Genomic DNA, 14,862 nt, shown 5'->3' with positions numbered 1-14,862 from the left:
TTTAATGAACGATGCCGACTAAAACAGCACACACAATTTATTAACACAGAGAATCAGTGATAGAAAAAAGGGCCGGAGATTATGGGAGTTTTTGACTGCTGAAAGGTACTAACACAAATAATAACAATCCCATATGAACAAATATACCATTTGTCTCCCTCCCACAGTTAGTTAAAATCATAGAGACTCCTTTTGACCCTCAGTTTTTCCCCGCAAATAATGGTTTCAAAACAAGGTGCAAGCAAAGTCTTTTGTAAAAACGTCACCAAAAAATGCAAACGGAAAGTTTTCGGAAGTATTTCCCATGCGAGAGAGAAAGAGATAGGAGCATGCTTTGTTGCAAAGCTCCGCCCACTCCCACCGCTCACCCAATCAAATTGTTCTTTGTGCTTGGCTAGTGTTTAAGGGTGATTGCAGTTTGTTGTGTGGGTTTTTATCATTAAGTGTCTCAACAGTGAATTTAAATTGTTAAATGAGCTTCCAAAAAAATTATTCTTTAGCGAAGTAGAGCCAAAAAGGGGTCTGTTGGTGTGACTGGATTGAAGAGATTATGCTATTAATCGTGCTGCTTCGGCATGTGCTAATCCCATTTTACAGCTCGTCGGAAATGGAACATTACAGAGAAAATTCACACAATTTCATGTACTCATGAAAAGAGCCATATCTGGCTCGCCAGCCATAGGTTTCCGACCCCTGCTCTAGCTAGGCCCTCGGGATCCGGTTCAGGCCGGCCAAGGGTTTTGTAAACAACACTGAGAGAAGAACAAGAGAAAAAAAGTCCTGCAGTTCTAAATATGTCCACTTGATGTCACACAGGCCAGGCACCACTGGTAAATCACCCTCTCTTTTTACTCTTTCTCTCTCTATTTTGTTCTGTTTGTTTCTCACCCTCTCTTCTTCCTCTCCTTTTTTTCTATTTCTCTCTCTCTTTCTTTTATTCTTTCTTCTTTTTTTTAACTACTCTCTATTATTTTCACTCTCACTCTTTATCTTTCATTCTGATACTCACTCGTTTCTGTCTTATTCTCTTCTCTTATTATTTTGTTATTTTCCTGGCTCTGTCTATCTTTGTTTCTTTCTCTACCTTTCAGATTTTTTCCTCTCTTCATTCAGTTCTCCTTTTTTCTCCCTTTCTCGCTCTATTGTGCTCTCTCGTTTTTTTCACTCATTCTCTCCCCTGTCTCTCTCTTTCTGTCCTTTTTGTCTTTCTCTCTTTTGTTCTTTTTTTAACTACTCTTTATTTTTTTCACTCTCTTTCTTTATCTATAATTCTGATACTCACTCGTTCTCTCTGTCACTTTATTGTCTTATTCTTTTGTTATTTCTCTGACTCTTTCTATCTTTGTTTCTTTCTCTACCTTTCTGAATTTTTCCTCTCTTTATTCCGTTCTCTTTCCTCTCTCTATTGAGCTCTCTCGTTTTTTCACTCATTCTCTCCCCCTGTCTCTTTCTCTCTCTCTTTCTCTTACCCCTAATAATCCAGCCCCCATGATATTTTTTTTCCCCAACATGCGGTCCCCCAGCTAAAAAGTGTTTGAAACCCCTGACCTAGTGTATCTGGAGCATCACATGAGGCCCTTTATAACAATCCTTGACAGTAATTAGAGAAAAACAATAATTAAAAAACAAACGAAAAATAAATAAAAACAATAAAAGACATTACAAACAATAAATGGGGTAGAATCAAATAAGATACAGTAAAATAATGAGTATTTTATGTGAAACTGGACATCTTGTCTTTGTTCTAAGAAATGAAGGCTATTCCCTTGAGAAATTGCCTAGAAACTGAAGATCTCCTCCAACGATGGGTACTACTCCATCCAGAGTAGAAAGCGAAGTGGCAAAAGGACAAATACAATAGGCTCTGGTTTGGGAAATAGACATCTTACAGGTCTAGCAGTTTGGTTAAATACTCAGATTGAGATGTAAAATGACAAATAAATGTTATAAAAACTTCAATGTGATTATTGATGAGAAATCCCACAAATACAAACTATAAGCCTACTCACTGTCTGCGGCCCTTCCTTCAAAATAAATCGCATTAGGATGTGGGGAAGACATCCTCATCAAATCCGATGCCTACATAATTTATATCATTTTCTCTTATTTAGAAAGTTCCATTTTGAATGAGATCTCATAGATAGATAGATAGATAGATAGATAGATAGATAGATAGATAGATAGATAGATAGATAGATAGATAGATAGATAGATAGATAGATAGATAGATAGAAAGAACCTTTTAACACAGAGATGTCAAACTCATTTTAACTGGGGGGCCACACGATAGAACAAACATTCTATCAGGGGCCGGACTAGTAGATTGAAGAGAAAGAAAAAGAGAGATAAAGAAATAAGAGAAAGAGGGGGGTAAAGGAGAGAGGGCGGGACAAAGAAAGAAAAAAAGGAGAGAGCGTGAGATAAAAAGAGAAGTTGTGAGAGAGGGGGAAAGAAAGGGAGAGGAAGAAAGAAATTCAAAGAGAAATAGAAAGACAGAAGGAGAGAGGAGAGAAAAGAAAGCGCGAAGGGTAGGAAGAGAGGAAGAGAAAAGGAAAAAAGGAAGTTAGAGTAAAAGCAGTTAAAAAGCCACAGAGAGAGAGACAAAGAGCAACAAAGGAAGAGAAAAATAGAGACACAGAGAGTGGGATGAAAGGGGTGGAAAAGATACAATGAGAGAGAGAGGGAGAGAGAGAGAGAGAGAGAGAAACAAATACAAGTACAGTGTCTTTGTTCGAGGCACCTGGCTTTGGCAACATCAAATTGACATATTTCAACCTGAAGCTTGTTTTTCTCTTGCACTTCTCTAAGTGTTGTCTCGCGGGCCGGATTCAATCCCTTAGCGGGCCTGATCTGGCCCGCGGGCCGCCTGTTTGGCACCTGTGTTTTAACAGGTCCTCAACAGTGTCTTTGCCTGGGGTTTCTTGAAAAACTGATTCAATGACGTCTGCTTTTATCAACTTTTGACAATCGGTGGGAAATGGGCGAGGCAGATGTTAACATGATGAACGATAGCCCGACTTGTCAGTGCTTTCCAAAATTCTGAGATTTCAAGGAATTTTGCTAAAATATCGTTAATTTGGGCGGATGGAACGATGGCTGCACCCTCCCTGTCGTCTCTGAACTCTTCCTGCACGGCGGTGTGTGTTTTCATACCTTTCTATGACTTCTTGCTTTATTTTTGATGGCCAGAAAAAGTCTCTTCCTCTTCTTTTCTCCTTCTCCACTCTTCTGCATGTCTTTCGTGGGGTCCATTGTGAACGATAGCTCATCGTAGCAGTACGATAAAGCAGACCTTTTAGAGAGCAGGAAGGGGACACGAAGAGCCGGAATCGAGGCATATGCACCAGGTAGCCAGGTAGAACTCTGAGAGCGGTGAATTTTGGACTTTGTAACCTGAAACATTTGTAAGTAGAGACATTTGTCATTAGATGTACCGCTGTACACCCCAAATCATAAACCCCCTGCAGTAGTAGAGTGTCTCTAGATGGTTCATTGGCCCTTCTTCCCCTCAGGTGCCTGCGGACTGAGGAGCCGTCCTGGGGGGCCGAGGACGAATTCTCCGAACACGACTACTACAACAGCATCCCGGGCAAGGAGCCCCCTGTTGGCGGAGTGGTAGACTGCAGGCTGCGGCCACAGGGTGGGATTCTCACGCAGCCGCAAAGCAGAACGACTCAACAGGTTAGTTCAATAGTTGGAGAGAGCCACGGGCGCTCCAAGGTAAGGGTTGGGCAAACTACCCGATTTTATATATATATATATATATATATATATATATATATATATATATATATATATATATATATATAAAACTTGACCTGAGAATCTCTGTTTGCAACATACTGTATCAGAAATTCAATTTTTAAAAAAAACTTCCCTCAGCAGAACTGACAAAACCCTTCGAAAACACCGTCACCTGCTACACTGAACCCAAGCTAAAGAAATCCCTCTCAGTATGACACCATTCCCTCCAGTTGCCTCCCCTTCCTCTCTTTTCCGGCCTTTGATGTCGCCCCACCTGAAACGCCCCGGGACAAACAGAACTCACTTGATCCGCTGACCCGAAACCTGCTAACCCGTCCCACTCGCCGAGGCTTGGGTTTCAAATAGAGTGCCTGCAAACTACATTACGCGCGGTGGGGAGGAGGAGAGTTGTTCGAGGATTATTAAAGATTCATGGCTTGTTTTGAAAAGTTGGATTTTTGTAGGAGGGTCGATCCTGTTTTCCCTTGGCATAGCAGTCCCAGTGACATCAAATGGTCTATTTTGCGTAAAAACGGCCTTTTACCTCTCTTTTAAAAATATGTCCTTGTATGCTCAACTCCTCTCTACCATCAAACACACTGATATGTATGCAAGATAAATTATTCATGACCCTGATTGAAGTACAAGTACACTAAAACATGTCCCCAGTCCCGTTTGATTGACTGTTGTAAATATAAATGAGAAAAATCTAAAAAATTCAGAACGGAAACAGGACCCAATTGCGTAGCGTTTACCACAAGTTTTATTGAAGGAAAGAGGGAGGGCTGCAGCCACGATCCGATGCTCACTGGATGCGGGAAGCATAAACGTTCTTGTACTTGGATTGTGATCTGAACACGGAAGTGGATCTTGTGTAGCCAGCGATGGTGGTGTCAGGGACGGAAAAACAGGTCGGTAGTCGGGACAGGAGAGCAAAAACGTGGTTGGAAGCGAGTCATAAGCCAGAACGGGAGAGTAGACGTGGTCGGAGAAAAATACAGGTCGTAAGTCGGGACGGGAGAGCAGACGTGGTCGGGATCAAAACGGGTCGTAGCCGGAGACAGACGGGAGCAAAAACGGGACAGGTGGGACTTAGGGTCGAAAAAGACTTGCCGAATATACACTGAGGTTCATAGACGGACTGACAACAGGGGACTGACAGGACTGGGTTCAAATAGTGACAAATAGTGAAATCTCTAAAATGTGTCCCAGTGTGAACGGTTCCCCCTGTTACTCTGAGTTCTATGGAAAACATATTCGGGCTATTATTTTAGTCACTTTGATGTACAATACTTCCGGGGGGGAAACACTCATAAAGAAGAGTAAGTACCACTCTTAAATGAACCATTTTTCAATGTTCGATTCCGGTTTACAGATGAGGAAAAGCATAACGCGTCCTAATTACAGTGGGAACTAATATGTTTTTGTAAATTTGATGATATGGTTAGTAAATATATGAAAAGTATTTCATGATGACTGATGTGACTCCGTTGAGCCCGCTCCTTATGCGCCAACTGCCGCGGGTTCTGATTTGCTCCCGATCAGGACTTGTCCTGTCTGTCACCTGTTGTCAGTCCGTCTGCAAACCTCAGTTAACTCCAGGCAAGCCTTTTTCGACCCTGACTCCCACCTGTCCCGTTTTTTGCTCCCGTCTGTCCCCCGGCTTCGACCTGCTTTTGATCCTGACCACGTCTACTCTTCCGTCCCGGCTTTCGACCTCTTTTTGTCCCCGACCACGTCTACGCTCCTTTCCTGGCTTACAACTCGCTTCCGACCCTGACCACGTTTTTCCTCTCCTATCCCGGCTACTGAACCATTTTTCTGTCCCCGCCACCGCCACCTGTTGTCAGTCCGTCTGCAAACCTCAGTCAACTACAGGCAAGCCTTTTTCGACCCTGACTCCCACCTGTTTTTTGCTCCCGTCTGTCCTCCGGCTTTGACTTGTTTTTGATCCCGACCACGTCTACTCTTCAGTCCCGGCTTTCGACCTCTTTTTTTGTCGCCGACCACGTCTACTCTCCTCTCCTGGCTTTCGACTCCTTTCCGACCCCGGCCACGTTTTAGCTCTCCCGTCCCGGCTACCGAACCGTTTTTCCGTTCCCGACACTGCCATACACTTCCACTTCCAGATCCACTTCCGCGTTCGGAGCACAATCCGAGTATCAGAGCGACCTGCTTCCCGTGTCCAGCCATCACCGGATCGTGGGCGCAACCCTTTCTCTTTCTTCTAATAAAACTTGTGAGAAACGCAACGCAAGTGGGTCCTGTCTCTGTTCTGGCCCTGACAAATCACCTTATACTAGCTTATTTTTCATCACTTCAGGACCAATGTTCCCTGTAATTTTCCAGGGGTCTGCAACACAAACTTTTTCTTCATTTTTTGAATTCCTTTAAAAAAAATCTCATTGTGTTTATTTTTTCCTAGCTGTTACTTTTTTCTTTTTGATCTCTATTTACTTTTTTCCTTTGTTTCTTTCTTTTCTTTTTTTCTGGCCTTTTTTCTGAATTCCTCCTTCTTTTTCTCTTCCTTTTGTTTATTTTTTTCTCAGCTTTTTACTACTTTTTCATTTTGGTATTTTTTTTCTTTTTTGTTCTATTCCTCCCCCTTCCTTTAAGTCATTTTGTGCACAATTTTACATCATATTTGGTCGTGTAGGGATGAAAGAAGCAAAAACAACCCGAAGAGCCGTTTCTCATTAGTGAGCCGAGCCGAAGAAGCCGGTTCTCGAAAAACTCTAACGACTTTACTCAACTTCGTTCTATGTTCAACGTAAGGGGAACCTGTGTATTTTGACCTTCAAGTTGAAAGTCCATCTTTCAGAAATTCAGATGATATGTTGAAAACATTAAATATATGACATTTTTGGAGTGAAGGTTATTTTGTTAAAATTGAACCGAATAATGTGTATTTGTGTGTATTTGTGTGTATTTGTGAGTAGATGGGCTCGCCAGCCAAAAGGGAGCACCACGCAAGTCAACTAGGCTACGAACTTCATTGGGAGGCCGATGCGAGTAACGGCTCAGGTGCGACACCTTGCGGCCACACGGGGAATATTATTCAATCCAGTACATTCACCAGATAGGACATTCGTTCGTTTTCATGGGAAAATTCAAGCACTTTTTCAAGGACTTTTAAAGCCCATTGTCTAATTTCTCCATTGAGAGCCTGCTTAGAGACCCACGACCACTAGGGGGCCTCCGAGAGTTGTTCACTTTTTTGGTGCCATTGTCACTTTGTGTGTTTCACTCAAAATACTCATACTACAGAAATACAACAAAAATACTACACAATTACTACAAAACTAAATCTCAAATAGAGTGCTTAAAAACAAGAACCTCTTATTTTATTTCGTTTTTTATTCTGAAAATCAAAAAAAGTATAGAGTTACTCAAAAATACGACGACAGTAATACTATATTACAAAATAGTACTACGGAATTATTTACTCCAAAAACACTGCCAAAAGATAATTACAATAATATTAAAAAATACTAAAGAAATATGACAAAAATACTGCTTTTGGAAATGCATCAATTGTACTTCTACTGAAATACTAAAAAATATAAATACCGTACATAATACCATAACACTAATAACTACTAAATAAATACTACTACAAAAATACTACGACAAAAGGATTACAACAGAAATACTGCAAATCACACCTATGGTCATACTACAAAAATTCTCCTGTGGAAATATCAGAAAAATACTACAAAAATAAAACTACAGTAACCCTGTACTACAAAAAAAACTATAAAAAATACTACAGATATACAACAAACATTCTTACATGGAAATACTACAGAATACAACATCAATAGTAAAAAACTACTAAAAAATATATTACAGTAATAATACAAAAATACTATATTCATAAAACTACTGTAACAATACAAAAATACTACGAAAACACTACAGCTATGCAACAACTTTTGAGATACAACAAAAAGTACTACAGAAATACTACAAAATACTACTATGAGATACATAAAAATGACTTCCAAAGTATCCAACAAATAAAACCACAGTAACACTGTACTACAAAAATACTAGAGAAATACCTCAAATATACGACAAACATTCTAATATGGAAATACTACAAAATACAACAACGATAGTACAAAAATACTAAAAAACAAATACTACAGTAGTACTACAAAAATACTTTCATCATAAAACTACCGGTACTGTAATACTTGGGCGCAACCGGTAGGGAGCGATGAAGCTTCACAGTACAATTCCGCACAAACTAATGCCAGCTGCCGTTACTCACAAGGGTAGAAGAAATCCAACAGCAAAGCAAAGCCACTAGAGAGCATCGTCTGTGTCATTTTTAGGCAAAATTGTTGAGAAACATAGCAACAATTTCAAGCATTTATAAGCACTTCACCCAAAATTTAAGCACTTTTCAATCTTCGAATCAAAACTTTCAAATTCAAGCATTTTCAAATATTTCTTACAGACCCAGTGTGTATTCCTTGCACTAATACACATTTCATAGTGCCCAGTTTAGGATTAGCGTGCATCTTTCCTCTTGGGCGCCACCAGTAGGGGGCAATGATGCTTCATAGGACAATGCCATACAAACTAATGCCAGCTGCCGTTAATCAAAAGGGCAGAATAAATCCAATAGCAAAGCAAAGCCACCAGAGAGCAGTGTCTGTGTCATTTTTAAGCAAAATTGTTGAGAAACCTAGCAACAATTTCAAGCATTTACAAGCACTTCACCCAAAATGTAAGCACTTTTCAATCTTCGAATCAAAACATTCAAATTCAAGCATTTTCAAGGATTTCTTACAGACCCTGTGTGTATTCCTTGCACTAATACACATTTCATAGTGCCCAGTTTAGGATGAATCTTCCCTCTTGGGCGCCACTAGTAGGGGGCAATGATGCTTCATAGGACAATGCCATACAAACTAATGCCAGCTGCCGTTAATCACAAGGGTATAAGAAACCCAATAGCAAAGCAAAGCCACCAGAGAGCAGTGTCTGTGTCATTTTTAAGCAAAATGGTTGAGAAACATAGCAACAATTTCAAGCATTTACAAGCACTTCACCCAAAATTAAAGCACCTTTCAATCTTCGAGACAAAACATTCAAATTCAAGGATTTTCAAGGATTTCTTAAAGACCCTGTGTGCAGACCCTTGCACTAATACACATTTCATATTGCCCAGTTTAGGATGCATCTTCCCTCTTGGGCGCCACTAGTAGGGGGCAATGATGCTTCATAGGACAATGCCATACAAACTAATGCCAGCTGCCGTTAATCACAAGGGTATAAGAAATCCAATAGCAAAGCAAAGCCACCAGAGAGCAGTGTCTGTGTCATTTTTAAGCAAAATTGTTGAGAAACTTAGCAACAATTTCAAGCATTTACAAGCACTTCACCCAAAATTTAAGCACTTTTCAATCTTCGAGGCACCAGTAAGGGGCAACGATGCTTCATAAGACAATGCCGTACAAACTAATGCCAGCTGCCGTTAATCACAAGGGCAGAATAAATCCAATAGCAAAGCAAAGCCACCAGAGAGCAGTGTCTGTCATTTTTAAGCAAAATTGTTGAGAAACATAGCAACAATTTCAAGCATTTACAAGCACTTCACCCAAAATGTAAGCACTTTTCAATCTTCGAATCAAAACATTCAAATTCAAACATTTTCAAGGATTTCTTACAACCCCTGTGTGTATTCCTTGCACTAATACACATTTCATAGTGCCCAGTTTAGGATGCATATTCCCTCTTGGGCGCCACTAGTAGGGGGCAATGATGCTTCATAGGACAATGCCGTACAAACTAATGCCAGCTGCCGTTAATCACAAGGGTATAAGAAACCCAATAGCAAAGCAAAGCCACTAGAGAGCAGTGTCTGTGTCATTTTTAAGCAAAATTGTTGAGAAACTTAGCAACAATTTCAAGCATTTACAAGCACTTCACCCAAAATTTAAGCACTTTTCAATCTTTGAGGCACCAGTAAGGGGCAACGATGCTTCATAAGACAATGCCATACAAACTAATGCCAGCTGCCGTTAATCACAAGGGTATAAGAAACCCAATAGCAAAGCAAAGCCACCAGAGAGCAGTGTCTGGGTCATTTTTAAGCAAAATTGTTGAGAAACCTAGCAACAATTTTAGGCACTTTTCAATCCTCTGAAAAAATCATTAAAATTCAAGCGTTTTCAAGGATTTCAAACACCTGCACGCACCCTGTGGATTCATATCCTAATTTGAGATTTTTTTCTATCAAAACTAACCACGTTCTTATCTATTTTTTTAGACGGTTACCTAAGCGCCGATAGCCAGCCACCTGCCATTAAAGACTACGAGGAGCACCAGTACGTCAACACGCTAAGTTTGGACAACTCGGCTTCGGGTTCTGATGGACAGAGAGAGGCCCGGGGGCCCGACAGTCCCAAAAAAGACCTTTTTGATATGAGTGAGTCCTGACATGTCTCACACCGCATTCACAACCGGAAATTCCAGACTACAGAGCGCATCTGATAAAAATGCAGCATTCTCAGAATTTAAGAGCGAGACCGTCTGTGCTCACTGCACCAACTGTAACTGCATGTTATGTTAGTAACAGATATCACAAGCTTAAGGAAACATACTGCGAATATCCACGTCCAAGTTATTTCATTCCCGGTACATTCGAGTACAATTGTGATCATGCGATTTACAAAAGCATCAAGCAAAATCGTTGTTGAAGTACCACGGAGGTAATACAAAAACTACTAAAATAAATAATACTGCAGTAATACTACAAAAATACTATAATCATAAAACTACTGTAATAATACAAAAATACTAAAATAAATAATACTACAGTAATATTACAAAAATACTATAATCATAAAACTACTGTAATAATACAAAAATACTAAAATAAATAATACTACAGAAATATTACAAAAATACTATAATCATAAAACTACTGTAATAACACAAAAACACTCAAATAAATAATACTACAGTAATATTACAAAAATATTATAATCATAAAACTACTGTAATAACACAAAAATACTAAAATAAATAATACTACAGTAATATTACAAAAATACTATAATCATAAAACTACTGTAATAATACAAAAATACTAAAATAAATAATACTACAGTAATATTACAAAAATATTATAATCATAAAACTACTGTAATAACACAAAAATACTCAAATAAATAATACTACAGTAATATTACAAAAATACTATAATCATAAAACTACTGTAATAACACAAAAATACTCAAATAAATAATACTACAGTAATATTACAAAAATACTATAATCATAAAACTACTGTAATAACACAAAAACACTCAAATAAATAATACTACAGTAATATTACAAAAATACTATAATCATAAAACTACTGTAATAACACAAAAACACTCAAATAAATAATACTACAGTAATATTACAAAAATATTATAATCATAAAACTACTGTAATAACACAAAAATACTAAAATAAATAATACTACAGTAATATTACAAAAATACTATAATCATAAAACTACTGTAATAATACAAAAATACTAAAATAAATAATACTACAGTAATATTACAAAAATATTATAATCATAAAACTACTGTAATAACACAAAAATACTCAAATAAATAATACTACAGTAATATTACAAAAATACTATAATCATAAAACTACTGTAATAACACAAAAATACTCAAATAAATAATACTACAGTAATATTACAAAAATACTATAATCATAAAACTACTGTAATAACACAAAAACACTCAAATAAATAATACTACAGTAATATTACAAAAATACTATAATCATAAAACTACTGTAATAACACAAAAACACTCAAATAAATAATACTACAGTAATATTACAAAAATATTATAATCATAAAACTACTGTAATAACACAAAAATACTAAAATAAATAATACTACAGTAATATTACAAAAATACTATAATCATAAAACTACTGTAATAATACAAAAATACTAAAATAAATAATACTACAGTAATATTACAAAAATATTATAATCATAAAACTACTGTAATAACACAAAAATACTCAAATAAATAATACTACAGTAATATTACAAAAATACTATAATCATAAAACTACTGTAATAACACAAAAATACTCAAATAAATAATACTACAGTAATATTACAAAAATACTATAATCATAAAACTACTGTAATAACACAAAAACACTCAAATAAATAATACTACAGTAATATTACAAAAATACTATAATCATAAAACTACTGTAATAATACAAAAACACTAAAATAAATAATACTACAGTAATATTACAAAAATACTATAATCATAAAACTACTGTAATAATACAAAAATACTAAAATAAATAATACTGCAGTAATATTACAAAAATACTATAATCATAAAACTACTGTAATAATACAAAAATACTAAAATAAATAATACTACAGTAATATTACAAAAATACTATAATCATAAAACTACTGTAATAATACATAAATACTAAAATAAATAATACTACAGTAATATTACAAAAATATTATAATCATAAAACTACTGTAATAACACAAAAATACTAAAATAAATAATACTACAGTAATATTACAAAAATACTATAATCATAAAACTACTGTAATAACACAAAAATACTAAAATAAATAATACTACAGTAATATTACAAAAATACTATAATCATAAAACTACTGTAATAATACAAAAATACTAAAATAAATAATACTACAGTAATATTACAAAAATACTATAATCATAAAACTACTGTAATAATACATAAATACTAAAATAAATAATACTACAGTAATATTACAAAAAAATTATAATCATAAAACTACTGTAATAACACAAAAATACTAAAATAAATAATACTACAGTAATATTACAAAAATACTATAATCATAAAACTACTGTAATAATACAAAAATACTAAAATAAATAATACTACAGTAATATTACAGAAATACTATAATCATAAAACTACTGTAATAATACAAAAATACTAAAATAAATAATACTACAGTAATACTACAAAAATACTATAATCATAAAACTACTGTAATAACACAAGAATACTAAAATAAATATTACTACAGTAATATTACAAAAATATTATAATCATAAAACTACTGTAATAATACAAAAATACTAAAGTAAATAATACTACAGTAATATTACAAAAATACTATAATCATAAAACTACTGTAATAATACAAAAATACTAGAATAAATAATACTACAGTAATATTACAAAAATATTATAATCATAAAACTACTGTAATAACACAAAAATACTAAAATAAATAATACTACAGTAATATTACAAAAATACTATAATCATAAAACTACTGTAATAATACAAAAATACTAAAATAAATAATACTACAGTAATATTACAAAAAAATTATAATCATAAAACTACTGTAATAACACAAAAATACTAAAATAAATAATACTACAGTAATATTATCTTCTTGCAGTTTAGTAACAAAATATTAAAACGCAATGATATAATAATGTGTTTATAATTTTCCATATAAGTCTCACCGGAGTATAAGTCGCAGGCCAAACTATGAAAAAAAACTGTGACTTATAGTCCGGAAAATACGGTAGTTCACGAGATTTCTCGTCCTCGGGAGTCAACCTCGGTGATGAGATTTTTCATCTGCCGAGCTCAAGGGGTAAATGACCGCAAACATGCATAGTGGGAAGTAAGTGCTCATTCCTGTTGGCCTGCAGGGCCCTTTGAAGACGCTCTAAAACTACACGAAGCCGGGGGCGGCACCGCGACAGAACCCAGGGGGTCGCAGCTTTTGGAGGACCAGTGGCCGAGTCCTCCGCGCCGCCGGGCCCCCGTGGCCCCCAACGAGGAACAGCTCAGACGGGAAACCTGGTACCACAGTCGCATGAGCAGACGGGATGCCGAAAAACTGCTGGTACGGGACGGAGACTTCCTGGTGCGGGAAAGTACTACCAACCAGGGCCAGTACGTGCTGACGGGCATGCACTGCGGACTGCCAAAACATCTGCTGCTGGTGGACCCTGAGGGAGTGGTAAGTAGCAGGACCAGAACCGGAACCGTTAATTGGGAATTTGATGAAAATCGGTATTGGGCTGATTATTTAGGCTCAGGTGCAGCCAAGCCTCTCTCCCTCGCTTCCTCCAGGGCTCTTTTCACCCTGCGCCTTCTGATAGGATAAGCAACCAGGGCCAGACCAGTAAACAACGGCAGCTCTGCTAACTGCTAAGTCCCAACTTGCTTGTGAACCAAGACCGCTGATCAAATTGAGGTTTTTGAGTATATCGCGTCTGTGGTAGAAAAGCGTGTGTGTGATTAAGAGATAGCGTAAAAAGTGGAGTTACCTTGTTTTAGGGAAGCACGTTTAGGCGGAGACTGATATATTAGCTCTTATCATAACATTAGTTTGTCAATCAAGCGTGTGTGTGATTAAAAGATAGCGTAAAAACCTTGTTTTGGGGAAACACGTTCAGGCGGGGACTGATATATTAGCTCTTATCATAACATTAGTTCGTCAATCAAGCGTGTGTGTGATTGAGAGATAGCGTAAAAACCTTGTTTTAGGGAAACACGTTCAGGCGGAGACTGATATATTAGCTCTTATCATAACATTAGTTCGTCGATCAAGCGTGTGTGTTTGTGATTGAGCGAAAGTAGAAAAAGCACGCCTAAAGTGGAAGGCTGAGTGATTAGCTCTTACCATAACATTCATATTCAATTGGCGGGCCCTGATTAAATTTCGATTCACTTTTTGTTTTAAGTTAATTTAAGTCATGTTGGTTGTATTGACATTTTTATGAAAAAATATGTTTGTTGTGTTAAAGGTTTCAGAGCGCTTATTACCGTTTTATTTGAATTCTTAAAAAATATCCTTTGTTTCTTTTTGCTTTATTAAAAAAATCTTACGGTAATTTTAAAGCCTTTACTGTGAATGAATATCGGCTCCAAAAATCGGTTATTGACCTCCTCTTAATACTAATAATCGGTATCGGCACTCAAAAACTCATATCGGTCGATCCTTAGTAAGTAGGGGCTATAATTAAATGCTACGTTTGGAATGCTAGGAAAATGATCCGTTTTGTTCTTTCTCCCTACTTT

At 36.5% G+C, this 14,862-nt stretch overlaps 1 protein-coding gene and 1 long non-coding RNA gene across 2 annotated transcripts in view; one reads left to right on the top strand and one right to left on the bottom strand.

Moving 5' to 3' along the window:
* shc2 (SHC (Src homology 2 domain containing) transforming protein 2) overlaps nucleotides 1-14,862 on the top strand; it is a 41,715-nt gene that overhangs the window by 21,112 nt on the left and 5,741 nt on the right. Inside the window, exons 8-11 of the mRNA XM_088349193.1 lie at nucleotides 3,513-3,681; nucleotides 6,684-6,768; nucleotides 10,028-10,186; nucleotides 13,485-13,798. Of these exons, the coding sequence (XP_088205319.1) occupies nucleotides 3,513-3,681; nucleotides 6,684-6,768; nucleotides 10,028-10,186; nucleotides 13,485-13,798 (727 nt within the window). The remainder of the gene's footprint in view (nucleotides 1-3,512; nucleotides 3,682-6,683; nucleotides 6,769-10,027; nucleotides 10,187-13,484; nucleotides 13,799-14,862) is intronic.
* LOC148355935 (uncharacterized) overlaps nucleotides 1-14,862 on the bottom strand; it is a 34,588-nt gene that overhangs the window by 18,418 nt on the left and 1,308 nt on the right. Inside the window, exon 2 of the long non-coding RNA XR_015852194.1 lies at nucleotides 3,154-3,393. This is a non-coding gene — a long non-coding RNA (uncharacterized LOC148355935). The remainder of the gene's footprint in view (nucleotides 1-3,153; nucleotides 3,394-14,862) is intronic.

This window comes from Urocampus carinirostris, chromosome 12 (assembly GCF_059441175.1).
Source record: "Urocampus carinirostris isolate Australia breed hairy pipefish chromosome 12, RoL_Ucar_1.0, whole genome shotgun sequence".
Classification (NCBI taxonomy): Eukaryota; Metazoa; Chordata; class Actinopteri; order Syngnathiformes; family Syngnathidae; genus Urocampus; species Urocampus carinirostris.
The sequence above is the reverse complement of the archived record's forward strand: the minus strand, read 5'-3'. Positions and strand labels throughout refer to the sequence as shown.